Source organism: Talpa europaea, assembly GCF_964194135.1.
Source record: "Talpa europaea genome assembly, chromosome: 3".
Classification (NCBI taxonomy): Eukaryota; Metazoa; Chordata; class Mammalia; order Eulipotyphla; family Talpidae; genus Talpa; species Talpa europaea.
Genome location: NC_140069.1, coordinates 141,314,292 through 141,337,920, shown reverse-complemented (window position 1 = coordinate 141,337,920; position 23,629 = coordinate 141,314,292). Strand labels below are relative to the sequence as shown.

The following is a 23,629-nucleotide window of genomic DNA, read 5'->3' as shown; positions in this document are numbered from 1 at the left end:
CATAAGTAAGTACAAATCAGTCAGAAAAATGCTGACAACATTTCTAGCGAATCGTCCACAAAATAGTTGTACATTAACAGCTTGCTGCAAAGGAAATATAAACAGACTTAAATTAGTTATGTTCAAACTCACATATTTCACCATTCAAAGTTGCCACACACTATATAGCCAGAAGAGAAATAGATAATCTCTTATTAGTAGTGGGAGTGTAAACTGATAATTCTCAAGGGGAAGATGTTGGCAAAATTTTTCTTTGACTCAGTTTCCTACTTCTAGAAATTTATTCCATGGCTACTTGATATATAAGCATCATACCATAGGTTAAAAAAAAAAGTAGACATCCATATTCCTACATCTAGATACAGAGTGGTCCTTCTGTACTTTATGTTCAGTATAAATTGAATCACAGTCCAATTATTTTGAGGTGTTTCCTTAAAGCCCCTAATTAAACTGTTTCAGCCCCATGGTGAAAGAAGCCAAAGGAAAAAGAAAAATATTGGATGGTTTCACTTATAGGAGGAATATAGAGGAACCAAATAAGGGATCGGGGGAAAATGATAATTATAAATTAAAAAAAAAATTAACAGGAAACTATAAATCAGAGAAATTCTGCAGGGAGGGAGAGGGATCAAAACAGGGAGAGCACAAGGGACTAGGGTGATGGTGCACAGGTGAGCTGGTGATGGGAATTTTACAGGGACTACACCTGAGAGGAGAAAGCAGATTGCAAAAATTGAAGAATGATGTATAAAACACATAAATGAAAAAAAAAAAATTGTTCAGCCCCATATTAAGATACATTACATAGATTTCATTTAGTAGAAAATTCTTGGACGTTCAGAAGTAGACAGTGTGGTTTTATTTACTGCTCTGTCTCCCAAAACAAAATACCTAGTACCTCACTGATAAAAAGTATAAGACTTATGCTCATCAGTATGGTTTACGTAATGCCAATTAGAATCATTTCTGTAACTACGAAAAAAAAAATTTTCCCTGTTTTCATGCAAATAATTCTCATTTGTATGAAAATACAATATAAATACAGATTCTGAGCCCTATACATGACATCTTCCATATCGTCTTACTGTTCTTACATATAAAATATAAAATACTGTCCATATAAAATATAAAATATGCTCCCTTTCACTACATATGTATTTAGACACAAAAACAAGTATGAATATAAAATTACAAATTATTACAGAACATTATATACATCTGAAGTTAGTTTACCTTTGCTTAAATTGGTATTTCCTTAATTATTGGTACTTCATCTCAAAGAATGTTTAATTTTCGAAAGAATATAGGAATTGCATGACTTTTTAGACATTTTTTAAATACCCAGTTTCTCATTTTAATTTAAAAAAATTTACATCTCAATTTAGTACTACTCTTCATATAATCATAAAGGCTAAAAGCATTTTCCTACTGAGATATTAATCCATATGCAAAATGTTTCATTGCAAAAGATAATCTAACCCACTGAAGCAAAAATCACATACATCAAGTTCGAAGAAAAAATCTTGTTCTTTGGATGCAATTTCATAATCTGCTCTTAAAGCCAGGTCATGGACTTTCAGACATTCTCCAAGATCCATTCTCTAGGGAGCAAAAAAAAAAAAACAGAAATCATATTATTACGGAATCAGAAATCACATTTTTCAAAAATGTGTTTTTAACAACCATAATTCTCTTCAGAATAAAGTCACAGAGATGCTTCTTTATTTATGAACTTTCAAATGTAAATTTTGATAGGCAAGTATAAAACTTGGTGCCAGAAAAAAACAAAAAACATCAATTGTGTTTACTTAAACAGTACACACTTCTATAGTTAAAAGAAAAGTGTCAAATCTGCGGTAAGTTTCAAGATTCTATAGCAAATCATTTCACTTGGCCCTCTAACACAGAAAATATCAGTTAATATAAAATCTAACTAAAAGAAGGTGTAAAACAAATTGCTGATTCATAGTATTCTTTGAAGAACATTCTGATTTTCAAATAAAGATTGGAGTCTTCAAATAATCTCAGAGTTTAATTATTATTAAGACGTAGTATGTCACAAAAATAAGTATCTAATCCCACCTATTAGATAAACATATAGAGGAAATAAAATATCCCTACTGATCCCAGGATGTCCTTATATTTACAATTCCATTTAGACATCATTTACACCAAAACCATAGGCTTTTCTCTTATGTAAACAATCCCAAAAACTTTATTAAGATATATAAATCTAAGGCAACTGACAAGCTCAAGAAATCCTTTTGGTTAAAACTGAAGGCAAAGAAAAAAAAAAAAACTAAACTGAAGGCAAAGAATGGGTTAGATACAAGGACAATTACAAAAGTGACTTATGGGTGATCACAGTTAAGCAGAGATTTTCCTTTCAACTGGAGTTATGATATCCTATCACTAGAAAGTCTGTCTCAGGAGGGTTGGTGAAAGGAAGTACAATAATTTGAGAATGTAATGTATATATTACTTTTGTTTTTGCTGCACAAACTACACATAAAGTAAAATTATAGCAATGAAAGTGCAATTAATGCGGTAAAGTCAACCCTTCAATTAATAATCCAGTACCCACTTGTGTCAAGCACAAGGTGCTAGGGATACAGATACAGTCTTTGACTTCATGGAGCTGACATTCTAGTAGAAAAGAAACAAATAATAAACCTATGGTCTATGAACAAAGCTAGTGACCTGCTAAAACAGTAATGCTCTCATAACTGTGGGAGAACTTGGGATGAAAGGGTTACAGAAAACCTTTCTCAAGAGGACACATTTCAAATGAAGTCAAGGCGTGAGAGCAAGCAAACTAGTTTTAGGAAAAGGTGAAATTAAAAAAAAAAAAAAAAGTGTTCCAGGTTTTACACAAGATTTAGAAAGTAAATCTTTTAAAACATAGATGCCATTATTAATCACAGGGACATTTCTTTTTTTTTTCTTTACATTTGATGTATCTTGAGAATGTTCCATGTGCACCTTCGAAGAATGTGTATTCTGATGTTGAATGGAATGCTTTATAGATGTTTGTTAGGTCCACTGGTGTAAAGTATGGTTCAAGTCTACCATTTCCTCCTTAATTTTCTCTCCGGACAATCTTTTCACAGGGACATTTCTAATAGCAGGAGACAGGACTACAGTCTCTACACCATAGGTCTTGAGGTTTTACCTTTAACATTTTTGTCAACAATTTGCACATGTATTTCTCAAAGATGATGATGACCAATTTTGCACAACAGGACAAGATACAAAGGAAAGTGGATTCACCAGATAAACATTCAAAAAACAGACAAACCATGTAAAATTTAAAAGAAATACACATGAAGTCCTATTGTTATATTTAAGATGACAAATTTACAACTATCAGGTGTGAGCAAAAAAATTAGACAACTCAGAAAACCTACCAGTCAAGAGTTAAGGGTTACAGTATGGTATGTCTGAGATAAATGTGTATGATATGAAACTAACTTGTAGAATATACAGTATGAGCAAAGTGAGAAATTTCTTACCAGACTGGTTTTAAAAGCAATTTCTCACCTCCAAAAGAATGTATTCTGTATGCCAACTAACACATTTTGAAAGGAGTAAAAATAAAGTACCTCAAAGTTATACAAGAAAGCCAAAGAACAGATGCAATTTGCTATAGAAAAGGAGAATCAAGGTATGAATCTGGTTACCTATCAAATGGGTAACTTTTCATTATCTCAGAAGAACGCCACAGAGTCAGATTTTAACCCTCTCAATTATAAGAAAATATTTATTTTTTTTTTAGGATTTATTTATTATTTATGCATACAAGACCTGGGGTACAGGCCAGAGGTGTGGGGGTGAGAGGATTCAGCAGAGACAGAGTGGGGCAATAGAACAGGCAGACTGACTGAAATACACTGCTGAGGGCAGCAGTGGGCGAGTCAGGAGAGGTCTGCTGCGCCATGTGGGTAGCTCTCTGGCCGGGGATCAAACTCGTGCTGCAGTGGCTGTGGACAGCTTCACAGGTTGCATCCTAACCCCTTGCGCCACCAGGGAGGCCCAAGAAAATATTTTCTAATGCACTGAGCTTTGCAAAGATGGAATAAGCTTCCCCAGTAGTTACTGAGATTCCAGATATCAGAAAAACCCGTTACAGTTTAGACAATGGCTTTTCTAGGATATGGAAGAAAGAATTCAAACCAGAGCCCTCCCTGGTGGCGCAAGGGGTTAAGATGCAACCCATGAAGCTCTGCGCAGCCACTGCAGCATGAGTTCGATTCCCCAGCTGGCCAGGGAGGTGACCCACATGGCGCAGCAGACCTCTCCTGCCTCGACTGCTGCTCCCCTCAACAATGTATTTCAGTCAATCTGCCTGTTCTGCTCCCCACTCTGTCTCTGGTGGATCCTCTCACCCCCCGCATCTCTGGCCTGTACCCCAGTTATTATATGCATAAATAAATAAATCTTAATTCAGGGCCTCCCTGGTGGCGCAGCGGTTGAGTGCTGGGTTGCAAAGCTGCCCGCAGCCTCTGCAGAGTGGGTTCAATCCCCCGCCACCGGGTGAGGGTCCCACATGGCTAGCAGACCTCTCCTGCCGCCCGCTGCTCCCCTCAGCAGTGTACTTTATCAGTCTGCCTGTTCTGCTCTCTGCTCTGGCGAATTCTCTCACCCTCCTGCGCTTCTGACTGTACCCAGTGCTTGTATAAATAAATAAATAAATCTTAAAAAAAAAAAAAAAGAATTCAAACCATCAGGCCCCCTCACAATCTTTTTAATCCCATCACAGAGCCTTATACCCTGTTTGGCCCTTTCCCCCTCCTCACTCCTTTAAAAAAAAAAAATTATTTATTTATTTATGCATGCAAGAGCTGGGGAATAGGCCAGAGATGTGGGGGGGAAGGAGGTGGGGTTTGTGTGAGAGAGGATTCACCAGAGACCGAGTGGGGAGCAGAACAGGCAGATCTAATGAAATACACTGCTGAGGAGAGAAGCAGGCAAGAGGTCTACTGCACCATGTGGGTCAGCTTCCTGGCCAGGGATTAAACTCACGCTTGCAGTGGCTGTGAATTGCTTCAATAGGTTGCATCTTAACCCCTTGCGCCACCAGGGAGGCCGCCTCAAATCCTTTTTTTTTCCCTGTGGGATCCTCGCTGGCGGCCGGGGAAACGAAACCAGCGCTGCAGAGGCTGGCGGGCAGCCTCACAGCCCAGCACTTAACCATAGTGCCACCAGGGGAAGCCCTCAAATCCCTCTTAATCTCAGGAACTCCACTTTATTAGTGTTCGCTAGTTCTTCTAAGTTTTTTGCTTTGTGAAACTGTCTGCCACCTAAAACATTATTTGCCTGTCATTCTGACTTGCTTTTACTACACATAATTTCCTCTAACTCCTTCCACTTTGCTGATAGGACAACAGTTCATCTTTCCTTATGGCTAAATACTATTGCACCGCCCAGTCCAACCTTTAAGTTTACATCGCACAATGACCAAAGAAAGAAAAGCACCTATGTGAGTCAAGAACAAAACCAAAAAGGAGGACACCAGAAAGAACACAATTATACCACAGTAGTGGGAGCAGAGTCTGAGTAGCAGAATTGGGCAGAAATTACATGTCTTGGGGGCCATTAAGGAGGAAAAAGAGTTATTAACTCAGGAGAATGTGGACTCCAAAAGGAAAAGGATTTTCTGTTTAATGAATTATGTAACTGTGCCTGGTATAAAGAGGCTTAATACAGCAGTTCTCTCTTATCTGTGGCTTTACTTTTTGCAGTTTGTAAGCCATGGTCGTGTACAATAATATTTTTTAAGACAAAGACCATATTCACTTTTTTTTAAATTATAATACAGTATATTAACACTTAGCACAGAGGCTCCTGGGTTTAACAAGCAAGGACAATCAAGATGCACACTAGAACAAAACTGGTCTGAGTTGTTTTTTTTTTTTTTTAAAGATTTATTTATGCATACAAGATCTGGGGTACAGGCCAGAGGTATGAAGGGTGAGAGGATTCACCAGAGACAGAGTGGGGAACAGAACCGGCAGATTGACTGAAATACATTGCCAAGGGGAGCAGCTGGCGAGTCAGAAGAGGTTTGCTGCGCCATGTGGGAAGCTCCCTGGCTGCGGACAGCTTCACAGGTTGCATCCTTACCCCCTGAGCCACCAGGGAGGCCAGGTCTGAGTTTCTTGAGGGGAAGGCCTTAACCATCCTTGCGTTATCTTCTTGGATTTAGAATACTTTTCAGTGTTTTGAGCTATTTTTTTTCCCACTTATTCCTCCCCTGCAGGAGGTAGACTAGTTTGGTTTTTCACTATTTGGGGTCAACAGCCCCTGCAGTTTTAGAGTCTAATCCGGTTCACTACAGTAGATTTTTGGGGTCTAAGTCAAAAGAAGTGTTTTGGTGGTGGGAGAGCTACAATGACACACCTGAGGGGAGAAATCCTACACTTAAAAAATTGAATAAGGATGTAAAACGATGGTTCTCCATTAAAAAAATTTAAACACAGAATTCTTTCGCCTGAAATAGCCTCAGTGCTTTTTTTTCAGGGGCCGAGCCTTCTAGTAGGTATAGAAGACAGATTTTCACAATTTTAGATACTAGTTATCTGTTTTCCACGGTTCACAACACTATCACAACTAAGCACAACCTCTGGTGTTGTTCCATATGCACAAGAAGTATTTTTTTAAAAAACAAAACTAAAGTCAACCATCACTAACCACTATCAAAATGAGTGAAGGGAAAGTGTGTCTTTGTTAATGCTCTCCACGACGGAGCCATCTAATCAAAAGTCTCCACAGAGGAAACCACAATAGAACTACATCATGACCAACTATGGCCCGAATTGCAAAAGCGCAATGAAGCCTGAACTGGTCAGTGATGGTACTACCAACAGTGCTTTGAACTCTAGGGGCACAGATACTGGTTACTGCTGCTTTTCTTCTGAACTAAACAAAACAAACTTTTGGGTAATTTAACTTAAAATAATTATTTGTGATGTAATATTAACAATTTAGTATATAATTAAACTCTCTACAAATTTTTTCTTTGTATTTTAAGTAACAAACATATAAATTCCTAGATAACAAATATAAATAAACGCTCTTGGGATGAATTCATTTCTGCATTTTGTAGTCTTCATCCTGAATCCATTTTCTCCATGAATTCTTGATCAAATAATTATACGTGATCCCGATAACTTCTCTTATAATGTCAGGGACATTCTATACTGTATTTTACTGTTTAAAGTTTATGTGGTTAAGTTTTAAAATTTTTCTTTTGAAATTCCTGAAATACTCTTAACTTCATGAAGAAAATGATTTCTCTTGTTTTCCCTTCCTGCATAGAAAACCAGGTTTTATTACAACCCATAATTATCAAATAAAATTGATTTGGGGGTCTCAACGGTGGCACAGGCAGTGGAGTGCTGCACTATGAAGCTGTCTGTAGCCTCTGCAGCGCGGGTTCGATCCCGGCCAGCCGGAGAGAATCCCACATGGCGAAGCAGACCGCTCCTGTCTCACCTGCTGCTCCCCTCAGCAGTGTATTTCGTCAGTTTGCCTGTTCTGTTTCCTGCTCTATCTCTGGTAAATCCTCTCACCCTCCGGCGCATCTGGTCTGTACCCGTTCTTGTATAAAAATAAATAAATCTTTAAAAAAATAAATAAAATTGATTTGGGCCTCCCTGGTGGCGCAAGGGGTTAAGCACAGCACTATGAAGCTATCTGTACCCACTGCAGCACAAGTTCAATCCCTGGCTAGCCAGAGAGCTACCCACATGGCATAGCAGACCTCTCTGTCTCACCCGCTGCTCCCCTCGGCAGTGTATTTCAGTCGGTCTGCCTGCTCTGTTCCCCACTCTGTCTCTGGTGAATCCTCTCACACACACCCCCCACCTCTGGCCTGTACCCCAGTTACTGTATGCATAAATACTTACAAAGAATAATAAAATCAGTGCCTCCCTGGTGGTGCAGGTAGTTGAACGCAGCACTGTGAAGCTGTCCATGGCTTCTGTGGTGCCGGTTCGATCCCCGCTGGCCTTGGAGCAACCCACATGGTGAGACCTCTCGCCCACTGCTCCCCTCAGCATTGTGTTTCGTCAGTCTGCCTGTTCTGTTCCCGTTCTGTCTCTGGTGAATCTGCTCACCCTCCCGCGCATCTGGCCTGTGCCCCGGCTCTTGTATAAATAAAATACATCTTAAAAAAAAAAAATACATATATATATATAAAAAATCAAATCAAATTAAATCAAATCCTCAGTCTTCCCATTTGTCTTTTTGTTTTCTTACAGTATTTGAAGAATTTCAAGCAAAAGACAAGATGAAAGACATACAATGTGACAAGATATAATTCAGACATAGCAGAAAGGCAGCAAGCATTTGAAAAATAGATAGCAGTATTGGTAAAGTACTAAAAGGAACACATAGCAGGTGGGGAAAAGTGAAACAAAACCATGTCAACAGGCAGAGCTGACCCAGTACTTGAATCCTTCCATACAGTTCCAATACCAATGCTATTTTCTAAAACACAAATCCTCCACACTTTGATCCTCACATTTTACACCTTCACTTTCTTCCTTTCTCCCATTTATAAACTCTCTCTTCCATCTACATTCAATGCTTGCTTCAAGACACAGCTTAAGAACAAGAGAAAAATCTACTAATATGGAAAAAACAAAGCCAGACTTGAGCTTAGTTAAGCAACTACTGTCTTAAAATTAAAGTCTTTCTTTTTTGATGCCAATCTGGTGCTAAAAACTAACAAGCCAAGCCTTGGTTTCTGGGTGAAAAGGAATGGGTGCCCTGTAAGTGCAGAAATTATCAATAGCTCCTGCTTTTTCACCACTTTCCAAATTTTTTTAAGCTTCTTTCTATTTTAATGTTCTACCATCAAGTGTATTTTTCACTGAGTGGATAAAGAAAACTAAAGCTCTCTTTCTACTGTCTAGGATCTTTTTGAAAAATGCAACAGGAAATGCTTTCCTGACCATTTCTAACCCAAAGTGAGCAAAGATATCCAGGTAAAATGAAAACAGAAAGATGTGAGCAGAGAACATACCAACTAAGAAGAGAACATACTCATAAAGATAAAATAACAAGAGTCAATTCAGTAATATGGACAGTAGGTGTTATACTGGGGTTCAGAAACTAAACTGCTATAGGCTCAGGCAATCATGTTTAGCAGTCCAGACAGGATATAAATATGTAAAGGACAAAGGGCATTCCAGGTAAAGGAAAAAGGGTAGCCAAAATTGTGACGCATGCTAGGGGAAGAAAGCAGTGAGAAAACAGTAACTGAATCAGTCTGGTCAAAAGAGAGGACCAAAATTAATTTATGGGAGGGGTAGACCAGACTAAGGATTTAAGATTTTTGACCATGTATATAATAAGAAATCACTAAAAGATTTTGTGTAGAGACAAAATATGGTAAGGTCATGCCCATTCAGAACTCACTTCATAAAAGAAAGTATTCAACCACTATGCCAGAGTAGCTCCTTGCAGACTGTCCTAGATAATCTAAATTATCTAATCTTGCTTTTTTGTCATAGTACTTACATCACATGATTTCTTTTCATACTTGGTGTGTGTCTCCCACATTAGAATGTAAGTAAGCTCCCACCACTAAAACCTGTGTCCACTTCTGTATTCCCAGTATAACACACAGCACACAGTAACACCTCAAGAATAATTGAATGAGGGGAATATAAAAATAAAATTATAAAAAAAAGAATAATTGAATGAATGTTAATCTTAGCAATCAGCATCTCTCCCAGAGAGATGGATAAGTTAGTCACTTTTTTTAAAAGATTGAGTGATTTATTTATTTTATTTATTTATTTATTTATTTATTTATTTATGCAAGAACCGAGGTACAGACCAGACCAGATGCACGGGAGGGTGAGAGGATTCACCAGAGACAGAGTGGGGAGCAGAACAGGCAGACTGACTGAAATACACTGCTGAGGGGGACAGTGGGTGAGACAGGAGAGGTCTGCTGCGCCATGTGGAACCCTCGCTGGCCAGCAGGGATTGAACCTCTGTGCTGCAGAGGCTGCGGGACAGCTTCGCAGTGCTGCGGCTCAACCGCCTGTGCCACCAGAGGAGGCCCAAGTCAGTCAGTTTTAGAAGGGGAATTTCTGGTTAACTTTTACTGTGAATTGTCTTTACTTTCTCCAAATGACCCTCATGAATGTGCTATCTCTCACTCATCCTTCTCTATTTCTTTTTCTGCTTAATTCCGCTACTATTCAAGACTTCATTACTCAAAATACTATTATAATAAATAAAAAGGGGGAACTCTGTCTCTGGTGAGTCCTCTCACCCCCCACGCCTCTGGCCTGTACCCCAGCTCTTGTATGCATAAATAAAATAAATCTTAAAAAAATAAATAAATGAAAAAGGGGAAAACCAAATATTTCTAGTGAAAGAGAATCTATGAATTGCTTAATCAACTGTACAATAAAAATGTTTGCTTCAAGTTTTCACTACAATGTGTTGGCTCTATCCTGTGTTCATTGTCTGCATCTTCAAAATGATGCATTTATAAAACACTAGCATCCCCTTTTTTTCCAATAAACAATCTCAGAGAACACACTATTTTACTTAGACTTTAAAAGTTCAGGAAATATTAAGAGGATGATCCCTAGTTCTTAGGCAATAAACATTTATTGAGAATCATCATACAGGAAAACAAACAGGGGCCTCCCTGGTGGCCTAGGGGTTTAGTCTCAGTGCTGCCACTGCAAGGGCCTGAGTGTGATCCCCGGCCAGGGAGCTACCCACATGGCACAGCAGACCTCTCCGGTCTTTCCCATTCCTCCCCTCAGCAGTGTATTTCAGTGGATCCACCTGTTTTGCTCCCCAGTCTCTCTGGTGAATCCTCTCAATCCCCTGCACCTCTGCCTGTACCCAGCTCTTCTATGCAAAAATTTTTAAAAAATCTTAAAAAAAAAAAAAAGGAAAAACAAATGTGACACTGAAGTATGTAAACCAAGCACCAGACTATGAGCAACAATAATCTGCTTCAACAATGACTTCCGGACTTCATTTTGTTTTTGCTAGAAAGTAACTAACTTTCCCTATTTTATACTGTTCAAAGAGTCATCCTAAAAGACAGGTTCGAGAGGTTTTGCCTCAAAAAACATAAGGATGGAGAAAACATAAGTGATTAGAAATAAGTAGCTATGTATAAATATTTATTAAAGTTGGCTTAGGGTTACATGAAGTTCATTATATAATTTTATCTTTATAGCTGAAATATTTTATTAAAGAAGTTAAAAAAAAGATTCTCCCCTCAGACTGATTCAGTATTACAGAATAAAAACAAAAGATATAATTTGCATCTGACTTGTAAGACTGGACTACAGTTCATCAGTGTACATGGACAGATATTTTTATTTAACCATTAATCCAAGTAATGGACAAATATGCTAAACAACCTCAACTAGAGACAGACTAAACTAGAATTAAGAGTCTAGAATAAATGATCTCTGGGTCACAAGACTGAAACATATTTTAAGTATAAAAAATGAATGATTGCATCATCTCAATGACAGAAAAAGGTTATTTCCCAAAGGCATATGTGCCCCAAGTTGAACAGTTCAGGTATTCATGTGCCAATCTGCCTATAATGCTCTAAACTATATTCAGAACTTGGTTTATCAAGTTTAACTGATGGGGCCTCCCTGGTGATGCAAGGGGTTAAGATGCCAATTATGAAGCTGTCCTCAGCCTCTGCAGCATGAGTTCGATCCCCTGACCAGTCAGGGAGCTACCCACATGGTGCAGCAGATCTCTCCTGACTCGCCCGCTGCTCCCCTCAGCAGCGTATTTCAGTCAGTCTGCCTGTTCCCCACTCTTGTCTCTGGTGAATCCTCTCACCTCCCACACGCTCTGGCCTGTATCCCAGCTCTTATATGCATAAATAAATAGATTTAAAAAAAAAAATAAAATAAAGCCTAAATGTCAAGTTTTAATTATTCACTGGGAAGCTTTTCCTTAGTACCAAATGTTTTTGGTTTAGACAGTCTCTAGAAATACTAGTAAAAAGACTGCATACTTTTGTAAAGGGATTAAGAATAAAATACAAACCCATATTTGCTTAATATAGGACATAATACACTTGAAAAGCTAACTGATAAAACCCAAGGTTACCTGGCACATTTAAAGAAGCTCTAGAAATTGGCTGATATTTTTAAAAATAAATCCAAAATCCAGTAACCTAAGTTAATGCTAAAACCATATGTTTGAAAAGAAAAAAAAAAAAAAAAAAAAACCACCACTGGGGAATAGGCTGAATTTCAAGTTATCTATAGATTTCTTAACATTTGTATGTGGAATCACTATTACCGTATTTTGATAAGCTACTCAACAAAATCAAGATATTCTCTAACTCCTTATTTGTTAAAAGGTAACACATTTCACACTAACAATCACTACTTTTTTTAATATATATAATTTACACATTTTCTTTTTCTTTTCCTTTTTTTTTTCTTAAGATTTATTTATTTATTGATTGATTGATTTATACAAGCACTGGGTACAGTCAGAAGCGCGGGAGGGTGAGAGAATTCACCAGAGCCAGAGCAGGGAGCAGAGCAGGCAGAAGGACCGAAGTACACTGCTGAGGGGAGCAGCAGGCACGGCAGGAGAGGTCTGCGCGCCATGTGGGACCCTCCTCAGGTGGCCGGGGAGCATCTGGGGATCGAACCGGCGCTGCTGAGGCGGCGGGCAGCTTTGCAATCCAGCACTCAACTGCTGCGCCACTGGGGAGGCCCAACAATCACTACTTTTTGAAACTCAAAACTGGTTTTGACTTTTTCCATCATACTTTCATGTCTCTTTTACATACATACTATCAAAGAGCCTTCAGCAGTTTTGAGGTCCAGGTTTGTACATGCCCAAGTAATTGATTTTAGACAAGGTCTTAAAAGAAGTTAGAGAGCAATAAAGGAAGTTCCATTAGTAAAAATTATATTTTGGATAAAACCCAGAACCTACTGGGAGACCATAAAGTCAGTTCAGTCAGCATTTTGAAAACCAACACTCCTAAATAATAACTTCAAAAAGGCAACAAATAAAATTTTACTTTACCTTGTCCCTAAGTATTTCTCAGTATCAGTTTTTTCTTAAGTTTATTCCCAAGATAAAGTTTTTTTTTCCCCATCTCTGAGCAAAATTTCATGGAAAATCCCTGTATTTAAAATGTGTGAAATTCTAGGGCCTGCTTGGTGGCCCAAGGGGTTAAGTCGCAGCACTGTGAAGCTGTCCACAGCCTCTGCAGCACAGGTTTGATCCCAGGGTCCCAAATGGTGCAGCAGACCTCTCCTGTCTCACCCACTGGTCCCCTCAGCAGTGTATTTCAGTCAATCTTCCTATTCTGCTCCTCACTCTGCCCCAGTGAATCCTCTCACCTCCCGCACCTCTCACCTGTACCCCGGTTATTGTATGCATAAAGAAATCATTTTTAAAAAATAAATGTGTGAAATTCTAATAGAACTAGGAAAGACTGGCCTAAGCCCATGTCCTTAGTATATGAGCTGTCTCCAAGAATACTTCAGAAATATCTGAAAGTCACTGCCCTCAGTACCCATGTTATCAAAAAGCTTAACAACAATAATCTAAAGTATTGAGCCTCCATAGTGGCACAGAGGCGGGGGGCGGGGCAGGGGGTATTTCAAGTCTCAGGGCTATCACGCTATTGCCGGCCACTGCAGCATGACTTCAATCCCTGGCCAGGGAGCTAACCCAGATGGCGCAGCAGATCTCTCCTGTCTCACCCACTGATCCCCTCAGCAGTGTATTTTCAGTCAGTCCACCTGTTACGCTCCCCAGTCTGTCTCTGGGGAATCCTCTCAACCCCCATACCTCTGGCCTATACACCAGTTCTTGTATTCATAAATAAATAACCTCAAAAAAATGAGGAAAAGAGTGGATTAAAACAAAACATTCTAGCAGCAGCCCTTCTGCCCACCTGTATCTATACAGAGGCCTCTCCTTTAACCAACTTGTCCCTTTCAGGGACAGCTCTTTCAGCCCACTTGTGTCTATGCTAGTGTCCTTTACTCTTCCTTCCCTTTTTATAATAAACCTGCTCTTTTGGATATAACTAATAAATCAAGAGTCTAGATAAAGCGAGTAAGTGGTAAATACAGTAACTGCTTATTTAAAAATATTGTTTCTTATAAAAATTTATTTTTTTTAAAGGTTTATTTACGTGTACAAGAAAGGGGGTACACAGGCCAGAGGTATGGGGGGTGGGAGGACCCACCAGAGACAGAGTGGGAATAGAACAGGCAGATTGACTAAGTTCACTGCTGAGGGGAGCAGTGGGTGAGTCAGAAGAGGTCTGCTGGGCATGTGGGAAGCTCCCCGGCCAGCCAGGGATTGAACTTTGCTGCAGAGGCTGCAGATTGCTTCACAGTGAGGTGTTTAACCCCTTGCACCACCAGGGAGGCCCCTCTTATAAAAATGTAATCCAAAAATGTATGTGCATAATTATTTTGATTGTTATACAATTTACCCTCTCAGATTAATTTATTAGTTTGAGAGTAAGTTTTAACACCATACCAAACTAATGAGAAGTAAAATTTTACAGGGGTGTTTTCATCAAACTGAAGTCAAAAATATTCTATACTGTCAGTTAAGAGTACATTTTTAGAAATCACTCTCCAATTACCTGACATAAAATTCACCTCCTTATAATGAAAAAAGTCAGATTAGTGTTCTGTGTATTCATATGCCAAATAATCTAGAAACATTAAAGCATCATATTCTGCCAGCAGTGACATCTCAAGAACGAAGTCAGGAAAACTAAAGGATACTCTGTAGATATATAATAAAGAAAAGGCATTAGAATGTGAACAATTATAATTCAGTTCCTTTCAGTCCTCTGACATATAAAAAAGAAAAACTGGCATCAACTTACAGAGCAGTGTGAACTGTTACAGTGCATGAGAAAAGCATTTGTTCTACAGATACTGGTTGCTATGGCAGCTCATAGCTCTGTAATTACGTATCATTTGTAACTTTACAAAGAACCCTATACAGTAATAATAAGGTAATGAAGTCAAACAATGTATGGTTTTAAGTTCTCAAGGTCGTTACTCTGTGACAATCCTGGAATCTCAAAAAGTCCTCTAACCCTTCCTTTAGAACTGTTTACATTCTGAAAGAGGGTCAGAACTACTTAATCCCATCCTTACATATAACAACCTATCCCATTAACAACATGGGGATTTTTTTTTTATTTTTTTTTTTTAGAACATTTATTTTATTTATGCATACAAGAACTGGAGTACAAGCCAGAGTTGTGGGGGGTGAGAAGATTCACCAGTGGGGAACAGAACAGGTAGATTGACCGAAGTACACTGCTGAAGTACACTGCTGATGGGAACAGCGGGCGACACAGGAGAGGTCTGCTGCGCCATCTAGGTTGCTCCCCAGCCGGCTGGGGATTAAACTCCTGCTGCAGTAGCTGCCAACTGCTTGATAGCGCTGTCTTTAACCCCTGTGCCACCAGAGAGACCCCAGGACATATTTCTTATTAAGTGTCCTTGTCAAGTGCCTTTAGAAGGGATTTCTTTAGCTGTTATTTCTGTAATATATGATACCATCTATTTTAAGTCTCATTATTATGTCCCCTGCCATAAATCTCACTGTCACTGTTTTTTAAGATGTTTATCAGAGAAGTTTCTAAATTTTAATACTTGGAAGAAAGAAAAAAAGTGCAACAGTATACCAGCAAGAATTTAACAAATGGCAAGTCCAAGACCAACCACTCAACCTTTCTGCTTAACAATGATGAACAATTACTTCTTACAGAGTAGAAAACACGGTGAATAAGGCTATTCATATACACACATACGCGCGTGCACACACATATACACACAGTGCTCAAGAAATTGGATCTGGCAGCAGTTTGACTTTAAATCAGGAGAGGTGAATGATTCTGAATAAGTTAGATAAAATGATTAGAGCTAACTCTTGGATCACATACCTCAGAGAATTTAATAAATATACAAGTAAGGTTAAAGAAACAACCAGGAGACTCCACCAGGTGGGGGGGCGGCCAGAGTTTTGATTCCCACGTGGCTGACACAGTTCAATTAAAAACATGTGCCTGGGGCCTCCCCGGTGGCGCAGCGGTTGAGCATTGGGTTGCGAAGCTGCCTGCGGCCTCTGCGGTGCTGGTTCGATCCCCGGCTGCTCCCCAGCCACCAGAGGAGGGTCCCACATGGCGCGCAGACCTCTCCTGCCGCCCGCTGCTCCCCTCAGCAGTGTACTTCAGTCCTTCTGCCTGCTCTGCTCCCTGCTCTGGCTCTGGTGAATTCTCTCGCCCTCCCGCGCTTCTGACTGTGTCCAGTGCATGTATAGACAAAACAAACAAACAAATAAATAAAAAATAAAAAAACATGCCTCTATAAAAAAAAAAAAAAAATTAAAAAAAATAGTAAAAAAAAAATAATAAAAAAAAAAAAAACATGTGCCTGTCTAGCAACTGTACTCTCATTCCTAAAGAGATTAATATGTAAAACTGGCAGATGACAGAAATTAAGTGGAGACCAAATAATTTCGCCAACTACAGTTGATTATTCACTAGCTCTAAAAGACAGATGTTAAAGGTATATGAAACAATGTTCAACATCACTTGTAATCAGGAAAATGCAAATCAAAACCACAAAGAGCTACCATCTTAAACCAGCGAGAATTGCACATATTAAAAAAAAAACAGCAAACAACAAATGTTGGCAAGAATGTGGAGAAAAAGGAACTCTCCTGCATTGCTGGTGGGAATGCAAACTGGTCCAACCACTATGGGAAGCTGTGTGGAGATTCCTTAAACTACTAAAAATGGAGCTACCATATGACCCAGCAATTTCACTCCTAGGAATCTACCCAAAGAACACAAAAACATTAATTCAAAAGGATACCTGCAGGGCCTCACTGGTGATGAAAGGGGTTAAGGTGCAGCACTGTGAAGCAATGCACAGCCACTGCAGCACAAGTTTGATCCCCGGCCAAGGGGCTACCCACATGGCACGGCAGATTTCTCCAGTCTCCCTGCTGCTCCTCTCAGCAGTGTATTTCAGTGGATCCGCCTGTTCTGTTCCCCACTGTCTCTAGTAAATCCTCTCACCTCTGGCCTGTACCCCAGTTCTTGTATGCATAAATAAAACTTTTCTTAAAAAAGAAAAAAAAAAAAAAGGATACCTGCACCCCTAAGTTTATTGCAGCACTATTTACAACAGGTAAGATATGGAAATAAGCCAAATGCCCAAAAATAGATGACTGGAACAAGAAGATATGGTATATATACACACGATGGAATTTTATTCAGCAATCAATCAAAAAAGATAAACTCGTGCCATTCGCAGCAACGTAGAGGGGATTATGCTCAGCAAACTAAGTCAGAAAGAAAAAGAAAAATATCGGATGGTTTCACCATAAGAGGAATGTTAGGGAACCAAATCAGGAAAAAAAATAATTATAATAAACTAAAAAACAAAATTAACAGGCACCTATTAATCAGTCACACACTGCAGGGGAGGAGGAGGGCTCAAAACAGGGGAGGGAAGAATACAACGGATTATGGTGATGGTGCACGGGTAAACTGGTGGTGGGAATTTTACAGGGACTACACCCGAGAAGAGGAAAGCATACACTGTACAAAAAGGAAGAATGATGTAAAATATATAAATAAAATAAATGTAAGGAGAAAAATAAAGACAGATGTTGAAAAACAGATTTCCAGAGATAAAGATGCACCTACAAGCAAAAAGACTGAAGGAGAGGGGCCTCCCCGGTGGCGCAGCAATTGAGCGCTGGGTTCTGCACAGCTTCTCCAGTGCCGGTTTGATCTCCGGCTGCTCCCAGCCACCGGAGGAGGGTCCCACAAGGCGCGCAGACCTCTCCTGCCGCCCGCTGCTCCCCTCAGCAGTGTACTTCGGTCCTGCCTGCTCTGCTCCCTGCTCTGGCTCTAGTGAATTCTCTCACCCTCCCACGCTTCTGACTGTACCCAGTGCGTGTGTAAATAAATAAATCTTTTTTTTTTAAAAGAGGCATGCATATTTATTTATTTATTTGTTTTTATTTATACATGCACTGGGTACAGTCAGAAGCGCGGGAGGGTGAGAGAATTCACCAGAGCCAGAGTGGGGAGCAGAGCAGGCAGAAGGACCGAAGTACACTGCTGAGGGGAGCAGCGGGTGGCGGGAGAGGTCTGCGCGCCATGTGGGACCCTCCTCCGGTGGCCGGGGAGCAGCCGGGGATCGAACCGGCGCCGCAGAGGCCGCGGGCAGTTTTCCAACCCAGCGCTCAACCGCTGCGCCACCGGGGAGGCCCAATAAATAAATCTTTAAAAAAAAAAATGTCTATTTAAAAAAAAAAAAAAAAAAAAGACTGAAGGAGAGAATGGGAATGTGGCAACACAACAAAATACTTTGGAGCAGCTAGCCCTTGACTATTTTAGGGATATGACAGCAAGCTATAAGAAAAAACTCAGAAGGGGCCTTCCTGGTGGCACACTGCTGCAGGAGTTCAATGCCTGGCCAGGGAGCTAACCTGCCTCTCCGGCCTCGTCTGCTGCTCCCCTCAGTAGCGTACTTCAGTCCTCTGCCTGTTCTGCTCCCCACTGTCTCTGATGAATCCTCTCACCCCCAGCCCCTATGGCCTACATCCCTGTTCTTGTATGCATAAACAAACAAACCTTAAAAAATAGAAAAACAGAAAAGGGCCTCCCCATGTGGCACAGCGGTTGAGCACTGACTGGGCTGCGAAGCTGCCCGCAGCCTCTGCAGCGCCAGTTCGATCCCTGGCCGCCGGTGAGGGTCCCAAACGGCACGCAGATCTCTCCTGCCATGCCCGCTGCTCCCCTCAGCAGTGTATTTCGTCGGTCTGCCTGTTCTGTTCCCCGCTCTGGCTCTGGTGAATTCTCTCACCCTTCTGCGCTTCTGACTGTACCCAGTGCTTGTATAAATAAATAAATCTTTAAAAAAAAAAAAACAACAAAAAACAGGAAACCAGAAAATTGGGCCTCCCTGGTAGCCTTGGGGTTAAGTCTCAGTGCAACCATGGCTATGGCCTGAGTTCGATCCCTGGTCAGGGAGCTGACCCACATGGGGCAGCAGACCTCTCCTGTCTTGCCCTGCTGATTCCCTCACCAGTATATATCAGTCGATCCACATGTTCCGCTCCCCACTCTGTCTCTGGTGAATACAATCTTAAAAAAAAATTTTATTGTATGCATAGAACAGGGGCATAGGGGTATAGGCCAGAGAGAGGTAATAAGGGTGAGAGGATTCACCAGAGTCAGAGTGGAACAAGCGGGTCCACTACAGAAATTATAGATTGTATAGAGATTTCAACTAGTATAATGCAGAGTGGAAAGGCATATCTACTGAAATACACTGCTGAGGGGAGCAGCAAGCGAGACAGGAGAGGTCTGCTGCGCCATGTGGGTCAGCTCCCGGCCAGGGACTGAACTTGTGCAGCAGTGCTGCAGATAGCTTCATTGCGCTCAGACACAACCCCTCGCACCACCAGGGAGGCTTGATAAAATAAAATTTTTTTTAAAAGAAAAAAGCATACACACCAGTACCTCTTCAAGCTAATGTCTTCTAGCTAAATAAATGGGTATAAATAATTTATTGTAGGAAAGAACCCTGCTGTCTGTGCTTTCCTTCAAAGTGCATGATAAATAATTTTTAAAAAGAAATGAGCATAACACCACATTATGTGCATTATAAAATGTAAAGCACAACTGCAATATCAGGTTATTTATTATTAAAGCCATATCTGAAAAATAATGTCAAAGCCTTATTATTTTGGCAGATTATAAAGTACTAAGATACTAAAAAAAAAAAGTGTATTCTAACACTTTGTTAATCTTTTTCTCAAAATCTATTTGAAGTGATAATTTAGACAAAAAGAATAACTTAAATTTAATACAATAGTAAATAAAGAGAATTAAACTACACTACAGATAATTATACACTGTATAGAGATTTCAACTAATATAATGCAGCAGAAAATACTTACGGAAACTTTAGGGCAAGAAGGGTTAATTACCTAATCCTAGCTCAAATACTCAAGAAACTGGGTTTTTAAACCTTATACTACTGGAAGTATTAAATAATCTAAATACTTAACATAATATAGTTCCAATGGTCTGTCCTACTGGCAAATTATAATGCTATACTAGGATCAACCAATATCATTAGATACATTATCTAAATTAAGTGAATTTTATATTTTCTGAGTCAGCAATATAAATATCAAGATACAACAATACTCACAAATTAAGCTATGAGACCATAAGTATCTACTATTATATTTCCCCTGGCTATAACTTCCACAGTGTAAATGTGCATAAATCCTAACAAAAAAGTATACTGTTTTGGATAAGATTTCACTCTGCTCAACAGTAAAGGATTTTAAAAATCATTTTATTATTTCTGAATTAAAAGTGTAACTGTTGTATATATCGTAATTGCCTCTATTATCCAAATTTTTAAAAAGTTTAAATTGCTCTGAAGAATAGAGAAAACTATAAAGCAAAGCACAGCAATTACTCTTGTAAGGAATACCATTACTGCAAATTTAAATCATACCATTACTGCAAAATTAAATCACCTGAAAAAAACAAAGAAGGTATCCAAATCCCTCCTCTAAGAATAATGCTTAAAAAACTCTTTGTACAGGGCCTCCCCGGTGGCGCAGGCTCCCTGCTCTGGCGAATTCTCTCACCCTCCCGCGTTTCTGACTGTACCCAGTGCATGTATAAACAAAAAACAAACAAAAAAAACAAATAATAAAAACATGCCTCTATTAAAAAAAAAAAGGCAAAAGCTGCATAAAAAAAAAAAAAACAAAAAAAACTCTGTACAATAATCCAACAAGAAATTATGACTTTATCAAGTAGTTCATTTTTGTGGTATATAAATAATCAAATAGGTTTAACAAGTACATACAGTTCCAGAGAGGACATCATGGGGGCAACAGTTGAGAAGGTGACTCTTGCATACTCTGTCATCACTGAATTTGATTCGTTGACGAGTAGTATCTCCTGTAATATAGAAAAGTTAATAACATTCAAGGTTAGACAACTGGAAAACATTTATTTTCTGAGAGCCCTACTATTACTAGCTTTTTATGTGTGGTTATATACACACACATTTATAAATCAGTTCAAGAGGGATTAGTTTTTTATATAATGTCCTAAAGAAAAACTATTTTAGACAACATGCAGTTGCAGTATGTGTACTGCAAATATAATTCAAATAGTCAAAGTGGGAAAGCAATGCATTCTGTTAAACAGAGTAATTGAGAAAAGCATAGGATTTCAGAGCAGGAATGGACCTTAGGGATTATTGAGTCCAATTCCTTTGTATGGCAGATGAGGAAACTGAGGCCCCAAGAGGTTAAGCAACTTGCAGCAAACCCACTAGGAGAGTTTCTACTGGTATACAAGGTTCCCTACTTGACACTAAGCATTGATTCATTTGTAATAGTTTACATTAATTGAAAAACATAAAAAGTAATCTTGCAAACATTGCATACACACTGCGAATCCCCACTGAACCCCAGACGCCATTTCTTCCACTATTTTGTTCCAGTTGAAGTGTCTCCCTTTTGCTGCTGGGAGGAGTTAGAGAGGGTAGAATAACGTGTTTAAGAGCGTACAAACCTGGAAGAAGGACTTACACACCAGTCAAACAAAGGCACATTGCCTAAACGAAAGGTTAACTTTAATGCCTCCAAAGGCCCCATACCTTCAAGTTTTCTGTAGACTGTGCTATATATCGCCAAACTCGGTACATATATAATTATTCTGTCTTCATGTAACACAATACACCTCCTGAGCAACAGAAGCATCCAACTTGCTAATCAAATATGCCTATCTACTTGAACTTTAAAGAGTCTAAGAAAAAGGTAACTAGCTCTAGTAAAATACAGACGTTAGTTAAATTTTTTCCTTGGAATTTCTCTGGGGGAAAAAAAAAAGAGAAAGAACTCTTAAGGATGTTTCCTCTATATAGAAAGATATGCCCTAAGAAATGTAGATGTTTTATTTTAGCTTTAAACTGATATTTTCATTGATGAATGAAAACCTACTGGTGAATTACTGAAGCGAGATCTGTTGATTCCAAAATAGATTGTAAATACTTCTCTGTAGATCACATGATGCCTGCAACTTGCCAAAAACTTTTAATATAGAAAATGATTCAATTATTTAATTTGTGTTGCACATGTGAATAGCAAGGTTAAACTTTACCCCTTTTATAAATTGCCTCATTTTGAAGAGTTTAACTCAAAAATCAATTAAATATTGTCATTTTTCGGTGGGGTAAGATTTTGTTCAAATTGTTTTAACAAGGTTAAAAAGACTTAAAGAACATTCTAGTATTTGTGATCAGGGTAGACAAAGTTTTAAGAGAGGTAATTCACAGCTAACATGATAACTTCAGAGCAGTTCAACAATAGGTTTTCTAGAAGCTACGTCTCTAGTTAACGTAGGTTATTTTTGACATCACAATTTGGAATAATTCATTTAGTGTTCACGCCTGCTACTATAATAAAGGTTATTTTGATGGTTCTTTTTTCCTTTCAAAACACAACTACTTTTGTTCCACATTCATTAACACATCTGAAAAGTTAGTGATAACTCACGGCTCGGCGAATGCGGGGCCTTTCTGACACTCCCTTGCAGATTGAAGTAGGCAGGCATAGATACATTGAACCTTTACAAATAAAACAAGGGGCCAGATTGTTCAGTTTGTATAGAATAGACTGCCAGCAATTTCAATACAGCATCTAGAACATGTTGATTGTAAAGATTCTTGTATATGGAAACAAAAGTGAACAAAATCAGGGTGTTTTTTTTTTTTAAATACTGATTTAACAAGTGTAACTCTAGAGAAGAATATGACTGCCCACAAGTAAAAGCCAAAAGCTCGAGTGCTAGAAAGTGGTCTTTGGGACAAGTGCAGCTAAAAAAAATTTTTTTTAAGTATATTTCATCAGGACTTTGGTGAGGGCCTGTAGTTCATGTCCAAACAATACTATGGTAAACTCATACAAGAAGGACAATGCAATATATTTTGAGGTTTTTTGCTTCCTAACATGAGAAAAAAGTTTTATTGGAAATCTGTACCCAAATTGTGCTAAGAAATTTAAAAATATGTATTTTTAAAGAAGAAAAATTTAAAAAGCTCTTCACATATTTAGGAATCTCCTTGCTAACAAGCATCAAAGCTTTTCCATAATGCAATAGCAGAATCTTTTCAGTGTTTTGTCAAATTAATGGCTCCAGAATATTATAAGCCAGGTCCCTAAAATAGTCGAGAGTCATAGGGGAAGTTTTACTAATTAAACTTTTTGTCAAGTAGAGCAACTGTTTCTGCTTCAGAAATCAGATCAAATCTAACATTAAAGTATGTGTCCTGAAGACACAGCTTTCCGATAAAACATGAACAAACCAAATGTGAATTTGGCAAACATGTATGATGTATGTGCCTTTTAAGAATCAGTTCCTGTAATTTCCAAAGATTTTTTTTAATTTCAAAGTTTTAAAATAACTCCTTGCTAAATGTGAATGGGTACACTACAAAACGATTGATAACTGCAGCAAATAGAGTTATCAAGTATCAGTCTACACATT

The 23,629-nt window shown here is 38.9% G+C and overlaps 1 protein-coding gene across 5 annotated transcripts in view; it reads right to left on the bottom strand.

Moving 5' to 3' along the window:
* Positions 1-23,629, bottom strand: part of LOC311167991 (putative RNA-binding protein Luc7-like 2) — a gene marked incomplete at both ends in the record, with an annotated part of 56,501 nt that overhangs the window by 20,526 nt on the left and 12,346 nt on the right. For 3 of the 5 annotated variants that reach the window (XM_084229205.1, XM_084229207.1, XM_084229206.1), the window contains 2 exons: positions 1,503-1,601; positions 20,940-21,034. In XM_084229205.1, the coding sequence (XP_084085331.1) occupies positions 1,503-1,601; positions 20,940-21,034 (194 nt within the window). Of the gene's footprint in view, positions 1-1,502; positions 1,602-20,939; positions 21,035-22,638; positions 22,710-23,629 lie in introns of those variants that run through there. The other 2 variants (XM_084229204.1, XM_084229208.1) reach the window with 2 other exon arrangements.